Below are 18,692 nucleotides of genomic sequence, written 5' to 3' on the forward strand. Positions count from 1 at the left end.
ATACATTGAAAAGGGGGGACATACATTTTCAGATTATTTCTATGAAGTATAATACAGTAGTTACCACTGACTCTGTTTTTGCAACTATCAACACTTACCACAGATGCACTCCCACTGCCTCCCTTTTACTTAGAGACACATTTTACTAGAATTGTTTATTGGGGAAATGGACATTAAATCATTCAGCGTGACTAGTAAAAAAGTGTCCATGAATCTATCCTCTTCTCAGACATGCTAAACAGGTAGAGTCTAGAGCAGTGAGAGAACAGGACCAGGTCATAGGGGGCTCTATTCCTGGCTTTGCAAGGGACTCCCTGTGCAAACTTGCAAAGTACATGGAGATCTGCAGATAAAAACATTGTATGTACGTATTATGCTTCATTTTTTCTACTTCACTGCATTATCGCAAGTTACTGCTACTCTTAAATTAGCACTAGTAATCAAGGTACCAAAGGACATGAAGAGAAGAAATTCTTTACTTGCCTGTACACCAATGCCTATACAGGCTGAGTAACAGACAAGAGGAATGGGAATGGCTCATTTATGAGCATAAATTCAATCTACCGTATATACTCGTTCATAAGCCGAATATTTTTGGTAAAAAAGTGATGCATCAAAGAGTGGGGGTCAGCTTATAAATGGGTCAACACCAAAATTTGATGATTTTAAACTCTATGGAATAATTGAATTGAATATCTAATATGTTGTCATTTTGTTTACCTGAAGCATCTGCAGGCATGGAGCTCCTCAGCTCCCTGTGGCCGTGGTTCGCCGTTCCCAGCCAATGGGAGCTGCGGGAAGTTCCCATTGGCTAGGAATGGCAAACCACGGCCACTGGGAGCTGAGGGGCTCCGTGCCTGTGAATGCTCCAGGTAAACAAAACGTCCAAGCACGCTAGCAGCTTACCCTAATGAGCCAGAAGCCAAAGTTTGCCAACCCCTGAAATATAGGATCGGTTTATGAAAGGGTCATTCAGTTTTTGCTATTTTTACCTAACCATCTTGGGGGGGTGGCTTATAAAGGAATGGGCTAATAAATATATGCGGTAGTTGGTATCACTGAAACCTGGTGGGATCATTCGCATGATTAGAATGTCAAAAATCAGTGGTTATAACCTAGTCAGGAAGGATCAAATGGGACAAATGCGAGGGGGAGTGGCACTCTGTGTCAAAAATGGCATTACTTCATCACTGATACCTCAGAAGAAAATTATCTTGAATGCTTAAGAATAAATGTCCTACCAGATGGGATATTAGTTGGTGTCTGCTACAGGCCATCAAATCACACTGACAACACGATGGCCACCTTCTGATACACCTATCTATATGGTGTAGGAAAAAACACCTGTATGAGCATGGGGGACTTCAGTCGGAGGGACAAATTCTGGAAGTCTCGTGCTGTCAGTATTAAAACATCCTTGGAATGTCTAAACATTACTGATGACAATTTACACACACACACACACACACACGGGAAAATTCCTTTTTTATATGTTAGAATAAAGTCTAACAGGAACTGATCACTGAACTAAAACTTAATGGTAGCTTAAGCTGAAGTAGTTATGGCTGGGGGATACGATAGAGGTCATAAAATCATGCCTGGTGTGGAGAAATTAAATAAGGAAGTGTTATTTACTCCTTCTCATAACACAAGAATTAGGGGTCACTAAATGAAATTAATAGGCAGCAGGTTTAAAACAAACAAAAGGAAGTATTTTTTCACACAAGGCACACTCAACCTGTGGAACTCCTTGCCAGAGGATGTTCTGAAGGCCAAGACTATAACTGGGTTCGAAAAAGAAAAATAACTAGGTAAGTTCATGGAGGATAGGTCCATCAATGGCTATTAGTCAGGACGGGCAGGGATGCTGTCCCTAGTCTCTGTTTGCCAGAAGCTGGGAATGGGTGATAGTCAAGTGATCCATCCCCTACCTGTTCTATTCATTCCCTCTGTGACACCTGGCATTGGTCACTGTAAGAAGACAGGATACTGGGGCTAGATGGACCTTTGGTCTGACTTAGTATGGCCATTCTTATGTTACTGTATCACATTTATAACAGGGCCAATTTCAAAAAGCTGAAAACAATTATGAGCCAAGTCAGCTGGGAGGAGGATAACTGGCAATTATTTAAGAAAACCTTAATAGATGACAAAACGCACAAATATTACAATTGAGGAACAAGGCTGTGCTGGTTAAAAAAAAACTGTCCTGATTTAGAGTGGAAGTGAAGGCAGTTATAAAAATTTTAAAAATAGATAAATCAGCAGTTAAGAATTGTATAATATTGATAAGGGAAGCAAAGGGACACAAGGAGAAATCTATGGCCAGCAAAGTTAAGGACAATAAGGATTTACAAAAAAAATACTAAGAATAAAAAGAATCTTGACAAAGTATTGGTCCATTCCTCAATGGAAATGGTAGAATTATCAATAATAAGGAAGACACAAAAGTGTTCAATATATATTTCTCTTCTGAATTTGGGGGAAAAACAGATGATATAGTCTCATCACATGGTGATAACTCTCTTCCTATTCCACTAGTATCTCTGAAGGATGTTAAATAGAAGTTACTAATGTTAGATATTTTTAAATCAGCGGGTCCAGATAATTTGCATCCAAACATTTTAAATGAGCTGGCCGAGGAGCTGGCTAGACAGTTAATATTTGATTTTCAATAAGTCATGGAGCACTGGGGAAGATCCAGAAGACTGGAAGAAAGCTCATATTGTGCCTAATTTTAAAAAGGGGTAAATGGGATAAGATCCGTCAGCCTGACCTCAATCCTGGACAACATAATGGCGGGTTTCTATGGGACTCAATTAATAGAGAACTAAAGAATTAAAGGAAGGAAATGTAATACAATATGGGTTTATGGAAAATGATCCTATCAAACTAATTTGATTTCTTTTTATGAGATTACATGTTTAGTTGACAAGGGTAACATTGTTGACACAACCTGTAAGCCATTTGACCTGCTACACAATAGAGATCTCTATACAGCGCCAGACAATATAATTTTGGGTTTACACTCCAGAGAGCTGGGCAATTCCCTGAGCTGAGTCTTCCTACACAGAGCTGGTTGCAGACGCTGTGTGATTCTACAGCTGGGTGCGTCCTTACCTGTGAGTGCACCTGCAGCAGGACAGGGTGAGGGAGCCCAGGCTAGTGGAACAGGCAGGCTCAGTGGGACCTCAGTACATCAGTAGCATCCTGGAAGAGGGGTCCAATCTGTCACAATCTGCTCTACGAATTCTAAGAGTTCTGTGGACGGTGCTATACAGGAGGTCAGACTAGATAATCACAAGGAGTCCAAGGCTGGAAGAGACCAACGTCTTTCCCCTCCCAGCCTTCATTTTCTTAATAGAAATTAGGCTGCAGTCCAGCAGACCACTCGCTTTATTGCAATGGACAACGTACAGTTCAAGGTTTCCAAAAGCCACAAATATTGATACTTTAGGGATCATAACTGCACAAATTAACTGTAAACAGCTTTTATTTACAAAATTGTAATAAATATTACCATGAAGAAAAAGCAACACATTCTTGCCATTCTCCTCCTGGGCCTCTCTTAGGACCTCTGCCAATCATATAACATGGTCGTGCAACATGCATACAAGGAACAGAGTCAGGAAAGGCAACTAACCTAAATTGAAGACTTCAAACACCCAGACAATACCTTCATCTCCCAAGAACAATAAGTTACACACTGTGGGATAATACGGCTGCTGCTTGTGGTTCAATGGAATTATCGGGACCTTCACCAGGAGTTACTTGATTTTCATTTTTTTTATTTCATATGGTCTTTGCAGGCCTCGTACATTATAAACCCACCATCTGTACAAACTCAAGGGCTGACACAATGGCTTTTCTTTTAAAACCTGCATGTCCAATATATACATAAAAGTCCTGTGTTTTCATATTTTTTATACAACTGAGGCATAACATTACGTCTAATAAAAGTGCTAAAACCAGTGTCTTAAGTCTAAACGAAAAAAGCAGCAGAATTTATTTTTCCAGTTGCGAAGTTCCCAAAAGGGCCTGTTCAAAACATGCAGCAGTGATGGCTGGCTGATGCACAAAATGAAGTACAGGCTGATTCACAGAGAACAAAACTGCAAGACAAATTGGAGAATGGGTGTTATCTGAAGTCCAAACTGACGTGGTTTGCATAATTTGGCAAGAAGAGAAAGGGAAATTACAAAACAAATGAGTCACTCAGTAACTGGTTAGTTCTCTAACACTAAAACTATATTTAAGTGCAAAAATGGTGAATGTGCTGATGATTGGTTATGGAAGAGGCTGTAGGTAGCACTTCCCCTTTAGTGGTGACCAGAGCTAAGTGTTTTGAAATGCAAGCGTATCCTAAACATAAAGGCACTGAGTAATTAGATGAGAAAAAGATATCATGGTTCCTTTGCAAAAATCCTGAGGTATTCATAGCCCACAGCAATGGAACTTTAAGGCCATTTGGAACACATCAGATTCTATGGAGACAAACAAAATGGCCACAGAGCCATATAAACACAGCTGGGAAGACCTGTTCTCTTCTTTCTTATGAGATGTTCCTTTCATTAATGCGCAAGGCAACAAAGATTAGGATAATTAAACTGACAAATGTACAGTTGTTCACACCTTGGTAACAGAATTTTAAGAATAAATCACCAAATTAAACACAGTGTCATCTCCGATATCAAGATGCCCAACTAGTGAGGAAGGAAAGCCACCGCAGTCTCCCTGCCGGTCAATTCAGCCACAAAACAACCAGTCTCTTTCAGCAGCACTGAGGAATTGGAGAGCTAACGTGAATACCAATGGCTACTTTCCCTTCTACATCTAGAAACTCAGTTCTTGACTCTATCTGTCTTTATAATAGAAGCAACATGGACATGAATGGTTCATTCTAGCAAACGATATGGAATCGGATTCAGTCACATCTGGAAGTTGGAAAAAACCTCAAGTGCTTAAAAAAAACGTCAGCTACTGCTTACAGGGGTGGAAAAAAATGTAAAAGGTCACATTCCACAGCAGAGGTCTGCACGATCACAGAGAAGTTCAGTTTTTAAAGAGACACTATCTTCATGAGTATAGTGAGTTTCCAAGTTTCAGAATAGGTAGGTAGATAACTTTTAGAGGTGCCATGGTTAAACAATGGTCCAAAGCTCTGCAATGAAGTCTCAGAAGAAGAAAAAGGCACAAAGCAAAAAACCCAACTGCTGTATATAAGACAAGGACAAGCGACATTCTCTCAAAGGATTCACACATCTAGTCTCAATCACTCTTTTAGATTGTACTATACATGGGAAGCCATTCAAGTGTTTTCACCAGACAAAAATTGAGTGATTCCATTTGAAGCAGTATGTTAAGAACGTAAACAAAATACCCAAGAGAGTTAATAACACGCCCGTGGACATTTCCCACCCATGCTCCCCCTTTGATTCATTTTGATATAAAGTACGACTCTCCAATGAAAATTACTTGTGCAGTAACAACTTTGAACGTAAACTGGAGAAAGCCAAGACTGTAAAAAGGTTTCTGGTGATCTCAGTGCTTGCTATCGTATAATGTCCAAGTAATGCACTTCTGGGTACAGAGTGTTCACAAGGAGAGCCAAGAGATTATTTCCATCTTGAAGACAATGATCTGGGTGCTTGATAAACTGGGACACTTGGGAGAGCTGTTCCTGATACTCCGTATATTGTTTGTTTGATGCCATAGATTCAAGGGTATTCAGTGCCTACAAATAGAGGGAAAAATTCAGTTAGCTAAGTATATTCTGTCCCTATATTCTGCAGTTACAATTACACCAGCTAATGATCTGACCCATTAAACAAATGTGATTCCATTTACTTCAATGGATCTATATTGGTTTACACTACTTGAGGATCTGACCTACATCTACCTACTGGTTTTATACAAATATTTGTATAACAAGCTCCCATGATCATGTAACATTCCACATGCACATTTTGTATAGTACAGTATCAGCACATTAGCTTCACATTACATATGCCAATGTTGTTCTCTCTCTATGGGTGACAGGAACAACTACCCTGTCGTAAGTTTCACATATCATTTATATTTACGTCTGGCACTAAACAATTAACCTTAGGGAAAATACACCAAATACAGCTCATAGTACCCTTGCAATTCACTTCACAATGTTCTCATCAATCCCCGGAATTTCCATATAAATATGTATATTGTTTCTGCCCACCACTGTCAGGTTAAAAATCGTATGTTAAAAATAAATCCCTAACCCAAGTTAGCGATAACTCCAGTGATTAATTAAAGATGAAAGAATTCTGAATGAACCTCTTTTACTTTTCACTCACACCAAAGAAGGAAAAGAGAGTAGTCAGCTTCGCTTCCATTTGTGGTTAATTCCACTGTCAGGTTCTCATGCACTAGCATATTGCTGCAATGTGTGGGTTGCAAACACTCTGCAGGAGGATGTTTTTCTGCTGTCTTAGTCATTTAAAGGTTTGTATCCACAAAACTTAATGTTGGGCTAAACAAAGCCTGAATATAACCCTTTAAAGGGAATATATTAAAGTCAAGGCTGATATTTTTTCATCCCTTCTACCTGCTCTTGCTGAGTTCCAATGTTCCTGAACTCTGCTATTGTGGACATGACAAAGATGCATTGATTTGACCAATGGAACAATTTTAAGCCAGTTAAGTTAAACTGGTACAAAAGGCTTCACAGACTCTCTTATTTGGATTTAAACCAGTCTTATTTAGCTTAGACAATCAGGAATCAGTTAAACTGAAATACGCCCCTATTAAATAGAAATGAGAGAGCACCCAGACAGAGGTATGCACCAGTTTAAATCAATTTAAAAATCACACTTTTAATTAAACCAGTGCATCTTGTCTATACAGACAAGGCCTCAGAAGAACTTAACCCTTTCCTGTCCATTTTTTATTGACACTTTTTGTATTCTGAAGTTATTGGATCAAAAATAAACCTTTCCAAAAGTTTAAGAAACACACAAAATACTGCCAATTGATGTTCCATTGGTAAAAGTGTTCAATCCTCTCCTTCCCCCACTGCCAAAGAGTATATTTTCCAGTTCCTTCTGTTAACTAGTTTCCATTATTTCTCACTCAGTGTATTGAACTTACTATTTCACTGAAAGCTCTGTGTTTTAAGATTTATAATGTGACAAAATATCCCTGCCAAACAACATGGGTTGCTGTGCAACCAGCTTTGCCTATGCAACTCACTTCCCTGGCATAGATCACCTCAAGTATCTTAGTCTAGCTCTCTCAAACACACACTAGCAGTCCTGCCACGTTATAGCAAATAGTGCAGTAGTTTGTGATGCAAACAAAAGTTCCTCAAGTTACAAGGATAAGATCAACTAATTGCTTTTGAATTTCAGAATTTAGACCCAGATATAAAGAGGGGGCAAGCATTGAGGGCCAAATTAGGATGGACATTTCGCTCTCACTGAAATCAGGCATTTCAGAAGAGAAGGTAGGCTTAATATACATTGTTTGTAATGATTCCAATGAGCTTCACACTGCAACTTGATTAGCCAATACAGAGACAGAGGATGCTCAGTGAAATCAATGGCTGACACACTACCTGCTGGGCTTTCTGTGAGAGCTGCAATTCTGAACCAGGCTTCAGACGGATTTGATTCTCCTGAGGAATCTGCACCAGCAGGAAGGCTGACATACTGCGGGCAACCACACGGAACCTTAAGTGTCAAAAGGAAGAGAGAAGTTGATGTAAAATTTAGATGCTACTGAGCATCAGGATTAGACGCGCCAAAAATATCACCCTATTATTTCTTGCACTAAACCAGGTGAGGGATCTTTCTACTTTTTTTTTTTTTTTTAATGCAATGCACCTCTTGCAGTATAATACAAATTAACACAAATAAACTGGAGATCTCATTGGTACCTAGTTATCACCCCAAGCACTTCTTTTCATTCTTTGTACTTACATCCTTTGTGTATTTTGAGATGTCTATCACCAGAAAAGGGTGAAATCCTGTCCCCACTCAACTTAATGGGAGCTTTGCCATTGATAAGGTTACGGTGCGGTCACTGGCATTTTTAGTAAACGTCTGGGACAGGGCATAGGCAATAAACAAAAATTCATGGAAGCCTGTGACCAGTCCCTGACTTTTCACTAAAAAATATCCTAAGGGAACACTAATAGTCAGAGTGATGCTGGGTTTGATCTTCGGCAGTCACTCCAGCCCACTGCTGCTTCAGTCCTGGGAGGGGGTGGGGGGGGAAGCAGCCCCGGGGCTGATCACCACTGCTCCAGCAGTAGTAAGGCTGACCCAACCCCAGCTGCTGCTCCAGTGGCCCCAAGGCTGACAGTTGCGCCAGCCCTGCCCTGGAAGTAGTCACGGAGGTCCTGAAAAGTCACAGAATCCGTGACCTCTGTGACAGAATTGTATCCTTAGCCACTGGTTTCAATGGAGGTTGGATTCGCCCAAAAGAAACCACTTACATTCTTAAAGTTATGTCATGCTTAAGTGCTTTGCTGGATCTGGGCCAAATATTTCTGGTTTGGATAACTCTCTCTTTCATTTGGATTGGGGTTTTTTTTTTTGTTTTTTTTTTTTGGTTCTCTTATTACCAAGCTCCCTATCCATCTCTTCAGGAAGGAAACTGCTTAACATGCAAAGTTCGGTGCTTCTTTGAACCACTCATGTTTTCCAGCACATACAGGATAATATAGAAAAGGCAGAGTGGAACATGAATATACACATGCTGGTAATGTGAGACATGCAAGACAGCTGACTGCTAGAGACAAGGTAAAAGAAAGCCAGACAAGTATTCTCTTTGATGGATCTCTCTGCAAACACTGAATCATAGATCCACAGAATATCAGAGTTGGAAGGGACCTCAGGAGGTCATCTGGTGCAAACCCCTGCTGAAAGCAGGACCAATCCTGTGCCCTCTCTAAAATTAAGAGATCTGTTTTACATGAAAACAGGCCAACCTAGGATCACAATCAAGTTTACCCTGTCAGGATTTTTGTAAACAAGTACCTTACCTCTCGAGCAGCCGGGAAACAATTATTCTACACTCCATTTTTAGTGGTATAACCCATTCACCAGGAAGGCTATCCACCATCCCAAGAGAAATTTGTGATTAAATTAAGTTCATGGGTCAAACCATAGTTAACAGGGACACTTGAACTAGAGATGGCACCAAACCAGAACTCCCAACTTCCCCTCTCTCCAGCACAAATTATGGGAAAGTTTACATTCAGATCCTAATGCAGTTCCAAACTCCATTGCTTCTCTATAATAGGCCAAAACAGGAACACCCCCAAACCTTCAGGAACTTTGGATTCCTAACCCAACTTCAGAGATTAGTACCATCCATTCATAAAGTGTATAGGATCTGAGCAAGTATTTTCAAAATACGTGCTTTCTTAATCAGAGCACTGCTTCCTACATTCTTACCTGGGTGACAAAGGAGATTTCTTGCCTAGACCAATAACACCCAATATTCCGGACATCAGTCTCTCCTCAGCCAGCTGATTCTGTCTGCCCTGTATTGAGAGCAATATCCGGATGACTGATTCAACCAGGATGGCGTCGTTCTGTTCCGTTTGGAGTAGGGATAACTGCAGGGCTTTATGCCACCAAAGAAACAGCTTTGACTCTTCCTTCATTGAACTTTTGGTAGATGAAAGAACAATGCTTAGAAACTGATCTTCCTTCTCCTTCAACATCTCTTAAGCCTGTGGCACTGGAAAGTGTCCCTGCACACACACCAGCCCAGTGAGGTGTTTAGTTGATAAGTTTGTGAAGGACATTTAGATATACTAGTTCTTATGCTGGAATAACTCCAGTGAAGTGGAATTCCAGAAACTATGGGCTCGATGTATAAATTAAAGGGGGAGTTCAAAGGCCAGTATTATGTAGAAGGTCAAACTAGACTATCCCAATGACTCCTTCAGCCCTTAAATTTATTGATAAATGGTATAAAATCTGGTGTAACAGACTGGTGAATCAGGCCCGTTTTTCTTTGAACTTGGCTTTGTTTACAAGTATTTGATACTCTGAGGAGCAGTAGATTTTGTTTTTTAAAACTTTCCACTTTATTGTATAGCAGTGGAAACACTGAAGGCTTCTGCTGAGCAAGGCACACAGCACAAGTTCCTCTGTGGATATTTTTAAAGATTGTTTTAAAACCAAATGGCCTGAAGTCACACCCAAGGTTAATGAACTCAGATATTCCACAGAAAGCATCAGCATGAGAGATCTGCATCAGACTGTGCTCTCGTAACTTCTGTCCAGTCCTTCTACCACCAAAAAACCCCGCAGCAATCTTGGAGCATGCATTTAGCATTGGAGAAGGTACCGAAACAGCCTTTTGCAGATTGCTGTCTTTCCCCACTTTGGCAATCAAGTGGATAGAGCTGGAGAGTACTACAGTCATCAAATGGCCAAGAGATTTGAACTGCAAAAAGGAGAGCATGCATTCTCCAAGCAAGGCTTTTTAATCAAGAAAATTTTGCCCCTATTGCCACTGAAATGGAGAGGCATTTACCAGCCAACCGATTTGCTGTATTCTGGATAGCACTGTTGAGCAGCATGTAATACTTACTAGTGCATTATACACCAGCACTATTTGTATTTTAATAAATACTTAGTACTTACAGTATTATAGCATTTTACAGCTTCAAAGCTCTTTATAAACAACACTCAATTCTCACCACGCTCCCTGTTTGGTTTACCCGTGTTTAACAGGGAGGCAGGGACATGAAGACCTCCATTTTCAAAAAGTGCCCACCAATACTGGAAATACTCGGTCCTGAATTTTTCCCCCAGAGCTGAGCATCCCACATTAGCTTCAGCACCTTTTGAAAAAATCAGGCCCCTAGCATCTCCAATTGAACACTGAGAATGTAACATATTCCAACTTAGGAGATAGCTGAAAATGCAGGCCAAGATGACTTGCTCAAGAAACAGTGGCAGAGCTGGGATTAGAAAGCCTGGAGTATAGTCCTACACCAGACCAACGACTGTACTGAATCAAATGCTAAATACCTTGGATACACTTGCTCTAGCCATTTGTCAAGAGTTAGCAGCATTTTCATTTCATTGGTCAGAGTCTGCTCAGTGTTTAAGCACTGCAGCATGTAGACATAAAGGGTCAGGTAGCTTCCCAAGGATAAACATTCCTGCAGAAATTCTTCCATTGTGAGTTCAGGAACTTGAAGGGAGGCGAGTATAGGGCCCCAGCCTAAATCCTGGTTGAGAGGAAATTCTTAAAACAAAGTGAGAGAAGAGAATACAGAAAGGACAGGACATGTTTGTTAAAACAGTTTTAGGACAGAGTAAAGCTTTAGACCTAACCTACTTTATTATGTTCCTTTAAATTAAGTAATTCATACTTTGGCAGTTATTTTCCAAATCATCAGCTTGTCAGAGAATCATGGAGGTTAAAGATGGAAAAGACCTATTAGGTTATCGCATCCATCTCCATGTAAGCAAGTACATTTGAGGGTGTGACAGCAGTATTAATTTTATACGTCCCAGTGATAGGACCTCAAACACTTCCCCTGGGGGGGCTAAAGTCTTACAGAATTGACTGGGGCAGAAATAGATATATAGTTCCATAGACATCACTCCAAAAACCTACACAATTTGAGAGAGAATATGATCCTCTCTACAAGGTTTCTTATAACCATCCCACAGAATTCTACCAAACAACAAAATCTGTATTAAATTCTACATGACTGTTTTTAAAAAGCTTTATAGAAAAAATGATCCTTTTCTATTAAATTCTGTACAACTTTTCCATAAAAGGATGGACTAGAATATATAGGAAAAGTCATTTAGGTCCCCTCAGCTAGAAAGAGAGTAGCCATCGGGCAAAGCCAGACAGTATCAGAAAGTGATGTGTGGCTGGAAACAATTCTAAGAAATCATTACCTTAAGACTGTAAAACAGACAACCAAAGAAATTCAAAAATAAGCAACAAGACTGTCCATACCCTACTTGACTGTGCAAAGGTATTACTGCAGATACACACACGGAGCACAGTGAGTAACATCAACAACATACTTCAGGAAAGACGGTCTGATTACAAAATTAAAACCAAGTTCAAGCTATTTCTGAGTAGCCTGAGGCTACAAGGAGCTCCAACCTAGCAATTAATTAGTGGACATTTCAAGGGTGATCTTTAACGTTAGCTCAGAACTTGGCATAAGTGACAGAAGGAGAGGTTCTCTCTTACCTTCATTGAAGTAAGCTGTAATACAAGCTTCCGTAGTCTCTGCCATATGTCTGACCGAGGCCAGGCTCTGGCATGCTGCTGTTAGCAGGGGCATCACTAGCAGGCCATGCACTTTGGTGTTGATCCAGGTTTGTAAACTACCCCGTAGCGACTCTGCTGTTGTGATGCTGGCATTATTCATCATCATCAGTGCTTCTGAAAAGAGACTACTGAGAGCCATATGACGAGCTTGCATATCCATGTCTGAAAGTCAAAGAAAAATATACCAGTAAGAATAAGTCAGGTATGAAAATAAAAATTAAAGAAGGGAGAGGGGATGGTCCTGTGTTTACGGCACTGGACTGGGACTCAGGAGATCTGGGTTCAATTCTTGCCATTGCAATAGACTTCCTGTATGACCTTGAAAAAGTCACTTATTCACTATGTGCCTCAGTTCTACATCTATAAAAAGGAGATGATCATTCTTCCTGAGAATCCACTTTGTCCTGCCGAATTAGACACTTCAGGCAAGGCACTATACCTATTATTTGTACAGTGCCTCACACAATAGAGTTCTGATCTCAGCTGGGGCCTCTAGGTGCTACTATTATTTAAGTGAGTGGGGGGGGGGCGGGGAGGGGACATTTACTGGGCTCCCACTCAACACAACTTGTTTGTAAAATAAAGTTAATGACCCCTTTACAGCTGTTTGGTCACTTCAAATATGACCAGAGGAGTCCTAGAGATTTTAGCAGTCCCACAGCATTTCCCAAAATACTAGATTATCCAGATAACCTTGCCAGTCTAAGCATCAGACCCTGAATATCTTTTCATAGTGCCTACTCTATTTCATAGGGACCCCTTCAATAGCAACTAGTTATAAACAATTTTCTTTAAAGCAATTTAAACATGCCATTATAATGCTTAGTTCTTATAATCCTTTTCTAAAGATAGCACTTTTCACAATTTAATTCAACAAATTTACATTACTAAATGAAAATTAAGTATTTTAATACTATTTTTATAAACCAAACTAACTCAGTCATTAATCCTCACAGCCCACTGCAAGGAAGTGTTATTGGCACCATAGTTCAAATGGTGAAACTGAGGCTAAGAAGTTAAATGACTTCCCCAAGGCCACAGCCACTTAGACCCGGCTGTAAAAAATTTTACCAGACACCTAATGAACCAAAGAATGACAAGAAAAGAGAGAACTCCATATGAGCAAGGACCTGGGGCAACGCTCTTGTGAGAAGTCCAGCCCTCCCCACCCCAGCTGCTGTGAAGTGGGAATGTGCTGTCATTGAATGCTGCTAAGGGAGCTGCACCATTTTTTCCCCATCAGCTTCTAACTAGCAAGTGTTTGATAAATCTGATACATGACAACATGCTGTTCAGCTGCTAAAAGGAGGGCTCTTCCACCACCCATTCCAAAACACCTACACCCAAGAACCTTCTTCCTTTTGGCTGATGAGTAGGAGAGGGAATTCTCTCTCCTTCAGCTGTGTGAGAGGGCATATGTGTTCTTCAAAACCAAGGGACATTCATTACATAGTCAATAAATCCTCAGAGGCCCAAAGCCCATCTCAGAAATATTGCATGTATTTTAAATGCATGAAATAGTTCAAAAATTATCTGTATCTGTAACTAACCTAACTCTACAAATAATATGTCTTGACAACTGTAAAAAACATGATATTTCCTTAGAACCAACCTGGAGGGTTAAAGATGACAATATCGTCTAAGAGCTTTGACATTTCTTGTTCCAATACCGAAAGGGTTATTTTTCCATTTTGTTCCAGGGTGCTGAGAAACTGAACCACCTGGTGAATGTATGCTTGGCATTTTAGTGTTGCATCCTATTAAAATTTTAAAAAGTTGGCACACTTAGCTCTATTCTCATGGACCATATAACCACACGACACATCCCGACCTCAACAAAACAAGAAGATGATCAAGAGCAGTCTAGAAGAACTGCCAATCATACTTACAAAATGCACATGGCTATCAGAAGAAGCACCAAAGCCTGCAGAAACTTTTAAGAGTTTCACCATCAGTTCAGCTGCAGAATCCTTGGCTAGGATGATGGAAGGAGGATAGTGGCTGCTAAAGTAGCTGATGATGCTTTGATAAGATTCAATGCGCACAAGTTGCCATGGAAGAGAGCTGGCCTGTCCAAGGAGGTTAATCAGTGGCGATTCCTGAAGATTAAAAAAAAACCAATTCTCTTTTTATGAACAGTCACAATACTAAATATTGGAAACTAATGGAGACATCAATCCACAATGTTTAGATTAGAGATGCACAAAGTGTAATAAAAAACCTAACAAACAGCTGACTGCTAGCAGTGTGGCTTTAATAGTGCATTGTGCTAAAACAACACTCATTGCATTTGTATGTACTATTGGTATTACAGTGGCATCTGACAGCCACAACTAAAATTAGCAGGCCAATGTGTTGGTACAATATGATGGCCCTTGCCATAAACACAGCTTCAATCTAAACATGTAGGAAAGCGTAAGAGGGCAAACGGAGAAACAGAGACATGACCTGACTTCCATAAGGTCACACCGGTCAGGTAACATATGTCAGTGGCAGAGGTGGGAGAAGAACCCAGGTGTCTCATCATTTGGTCCAGTGCTTTATCCACTACACTATGATACCTCCAATTCTCACACAAGTGTATCTTTAGACGTTTAAGGAAGATTTTTGAAATGACAAAATATCTAGAAGGTCACTGAAAGGAGTCGAAGGTTTCAGAGTAGCAGCCGTGTTAGTCTGTATCCGCAAAAAGAACAGGAGTACTTGTGGCACCTTAAAGACTAACAAATTTATTTGAGCATAAGTTTTCATGGGGTACAGCCCACTTCATCAGATGCACAGAATGGAACGTATAGTAAGAAGATAAACATACACCTCTACCCTGATATAACACTGTCCTTGGGAGCCAAAAAATTCTTACAGCGTTATAGGTGAAACCACGTTATATCAAACTTGCTTTGATCCGCCGGAGTGCACAGCCCCGCACCCCCAGAGCACTGCTTTACTGTGTTATATCCGTGTTATATCAGGCCGCGTTATATCGGAGTAGAGGTGTACATACACAGAACATGAAAAGGTGGAAGTTGCCATACCAACTCTAAGAGGCCATCTGTTTGCATTTGGAAAGGAAGATATCATCTGCTCTATCTATACGAGTTTTTTCATGAAGTTGATGGATTTCCACTCCATATGACTAAATTTAGTGCCTTGCATAATGACAGGTTTCAGAGTAGCAGCCACGTTAGTCTGTAGCCACAAAAAGAACAGGAGTCCTTGACCTGGGATACTGAACTCCAGTCACTTGAATAGGTTGGAAAATACAATGGCTATTGCGGATTAGAGGTTAGAATGAAGAACATCATCATACCTCCTTCAAACACAATGCATCAAAGGAACCAAAACAGAGTCTGATTATTATTGTTAATAATCTAGGAGCCCCTGTCATGGACCAGCACCCTATTGTGACAGACTCTGTGCAAACAAAGAACTTTTGGGAGACTCACCATGCTACCACAGGGGGAATTTGGGAGCTATGAAGTGAGCCATAGCTAATTTTAAGTAAACTTTACTGAATCTTTAAAACCCACTTTTGCTAAATGCTTCTCTTTGTGTTTAATGCATTTATTCTCTCTATCGAACAAATATTTAAATGCAACCATAAAGTGGAACTCAGGTGCTGTCGGAGACTAGGATATCTCCAGCCAGAAGGGATGGGGAGGGGGAGGAACAGGTGGAAAAAACTCAGCCAGAGGCAGCTGGTTATAAAAATATTCAGAGATGGTGCAGCAAATCTCTGCCCAATAAGGAGCTACAGCCAGTGTTCAGCTGGCACAGAGATGAATCAGGCCTTAGGAATGTTACATCACCCTGACCTGCTGCTATTGTTACATAGCATCTCCATGTGTATATTCAGAAGGGAAGGTAGAGTTGTATGGTAAGAAATAAATGTTTGCAGAAGCAGCTATATAGCTGAGGCTACAAATAATACTCCAGGAAATGTAAAGAATGCTGATGACTGATTCAATTTGCTTATATCATGCTATAAAAGTACAGAATCAGAGTGTAATTGGGTTTAACAGGATGATACAGGTTTCCATGTTAATTGTTTTATGCTCCTTGGCAATTATGCCTGGGTTCCTGCACCAAAGTTTTAGGTCTTTGTTTAATACTGTTTTCCAGTTTTGAACAGCCCTGGGCCAACTGGGGATAGATGCAGATGTGGGCTGCATCAGGACCAGCAGCAGTTCAAGCTAATCGTACTTAAATATCAGACAGGAAAATGAAAAGGGCTCCTATTGATTTTTACATGGGGGAGAAGGGTAGCCTCTCTAGGAAGAGTCTTCCAGGGCTTTTGGGGAAGAATCACCTGGAGGATTGAGATACAGACTCAGTGGTGGGGACAAGCGTGTTTAGTTGGTTTTTTACAACCCCTACAAAGTCACTGGAGGTTCAATTGCAGCTAGATCACTGCTTCTTACAACCACTTCCTATGATAGAACAACTTCCACTTAAGCAATACACAAAATATGACTAAACAATCAAATCTCTTGGCCCTCCCTGAAATACAGCTGTTTATTACATTTAAGAGTAGCACACTTCAGTTAATCATTCCCTGCTTGACAGAATACAGCAGCCTGTCTCCTTGTAGAGGGCTGACGCCTCATTAGAAAGGCTTGGAACCAGATATATTTATCTGGATTCATCGAACATGTCTCCCATCTCCCCCAAGCTCTGGACCCACATACGTTAAAAACTGTAAAATTCAATTCACAGAGAGGTCGTCATGCCATATTCAAGCAGTATAAAAGTCCAGTCTGAATTAAACTGAAACAACATAGCTATGGCTTATTCTCACAGAAAGGCCCTAACTAGTGAATTGTTCTTATTTACAGAGACCATGGAGATCAGGGTGAAGCAATAAATTTTATTTAATCCACCAGGGTAAATCAGACTCCTCAAATGAAAATGTCTCACTGTGGGCACTGGAAAGCTACCTCAAAAGAGGAAAGTGGTCCAGTGGTTAGGGCACTAGGCTGGGACTTGGGTAACCTGGCTACAAGTCCCAGTTCCACTAAACACTTCCTGTATGATCTTCGTGCCTCAGTTGCCCATCTGTAAAATGGGGATAATAGCACTTCCCTGCCTGTTGAGAGGATAAATACATTACAGTGGTGAGATGCTCAGGCTTTCGCTACACTGGCACTTTACAGCGCTGCAACTTTCGTGCTCAGGGGTGTGAAAAAACACCCCTGAGCGCTGCAAGATACAGTGCTGTAAAGCCTCAGTGTAATTATTGCCACAGCGCTGGGAGCGCGGCTCCCAGCACTGCAAGCTACACCTGTAGAGGATGTGGTTTACGTGCAGTGCTGGAGAGCTCTCTCCTAGCGCTGGCGCTCTGACCACACTCACACTTCAAAGCGCTGCAGCAGCAGCGCTTTGAAATTTCAAGTGTAGCCATACCCTCAGATATGCTAAAGGGAACCATATACGTGTTGTGATGGTGATAGACCAGATGCCAGCTCAGATCAAAGCCAGATCAATTCACTTGTGTATTAGCACAGATCAAAGCGATTGTTAAATGTCTGAATGTATTTGGTGTTTAAACATAATGAAAACGAATGGGTCGTTACTTGCATAGTTTTCAATCATTTGTATCCTGTTATATGTTATGGAAAACATTTACATAACAAATACACCTCTAACTAAAGCTGTGTGAAATGCAAATAAAAAGCTTTATCAGTAAAAAGGCTAATTTCAAAGCACATGGTCAGTGTGTGTGATGACCTGAGGTCAAATAGACACAAAATGCTTTGGGTAGCGCCACTGTCAGATGCTGTCTGCAGGGATAGCTCAGTGGTTTGAGCATTGGCCTACTAAACCCAGGGTTGTGAGGTCAATCCTTGAGGGGGCCACTTAGGGATCTGGGGCAAAAATCAGTACTCGGTCGTGCTAGTGAAGGCAGGGGGCTGGACTCAATGACCTTTCAAGGTCCCTTCCAGTTCTAGGAGATCAGTATGTCAGGTGTTGTCTGTGAGAAGAAGCTGTAAGTCTGGATTCAAGGAAAGATCCTTCATCTCTGGCCTGTTTGGACTCTTACAGGGAAGTGTACCAGATGCAAAAATAGAGATCCCCAGAAATCATCTGGGTACCCTGAAAAGGTTTTCGGGGAAACAGGCAGTTTATTACATGACTGCCACCATTTGGAATTACTCACCTGTACTTAGATTTTACCTGCTTTAACCTTTCAATAACTCTCATTTCCTTTTCTTAGCTACTAAAAGCGTACTTAGTTTACTATAGAAATTGGCCACCAGCATTGTCTTTGGTGTAAGATCTAGAGCACCAGTTGATCTGGGCTAAGTGACTGGTCCTTTGGAGGGAACAACGTGATGTGGTGTGATTTTTGGCCTGAGTGACCTTTTATCACAAAGCTCAGTTTGTCTGGGTGT

At 40.8% G+C, this 18,692-nt stretch overlaps 1 protein-coding gene across 8 annotated transcripts in view; it reads right to left on the reverse strand.

The window, feature by feature from the left end:
• Window positions 1-3,378: 3,378 nt before the first annotated feature.
• EPG5 (ectopic P-granules 5 autophagy tethering factor) overlaps window positions 3,379-18,692 on the reverse strand; it is an 81,237-nt gene continuing 65,923 nt past the window's right edge. For 2 of the 8 annotated variants that reach the window (XM_050943511.1, XM_050943510.1), the window contains exons 38-44: window positions 14,193-14,402; window positions 13,916-14,060; window positions 12,223-12,465; window positions 11,031-11,250; window positions 9,438-9,653; window positions 7,592-7,706; window positions 3,379-5,734 (exon numbers count right to left, since the gene is read on the reverse strand). In XM_050943511.1, the coding sequence (XP_050799468.1) occupies window positions 5,552-5,734; window positions 7,592-7,706; window positions 9,438-9,653; window positions 11,031-11,250; window positions 12,223-12,465; window positions 13,916-14,060; window positions 14,193-14,402 (1,332 nt within the window). In that variant the 3' untranslated portion in view covers window positions 3,379-5,551. The other 6 variants (XR_007773104.1, XR_007773105.1, XM_050943512.1 and 3 more) reach the window with 6 other exon arrangements.

This window comes from Gopherus flavomarginatus, chromosome 3 (assembly GCF_025201925.1).
Source record: "Gopherus flavomarginatus isolate rGopFla2 chromosome 3, rGopFla2.mat.asm, whole genome shotgun sequence".
In the NCBI taxonomy this organism is placed as follows: domain Eukaryota; kingdom Metazoa; phylum Chordata; order Testudines; family Testudinidae; genus Gopherus; species Gopherus flavomarginatus.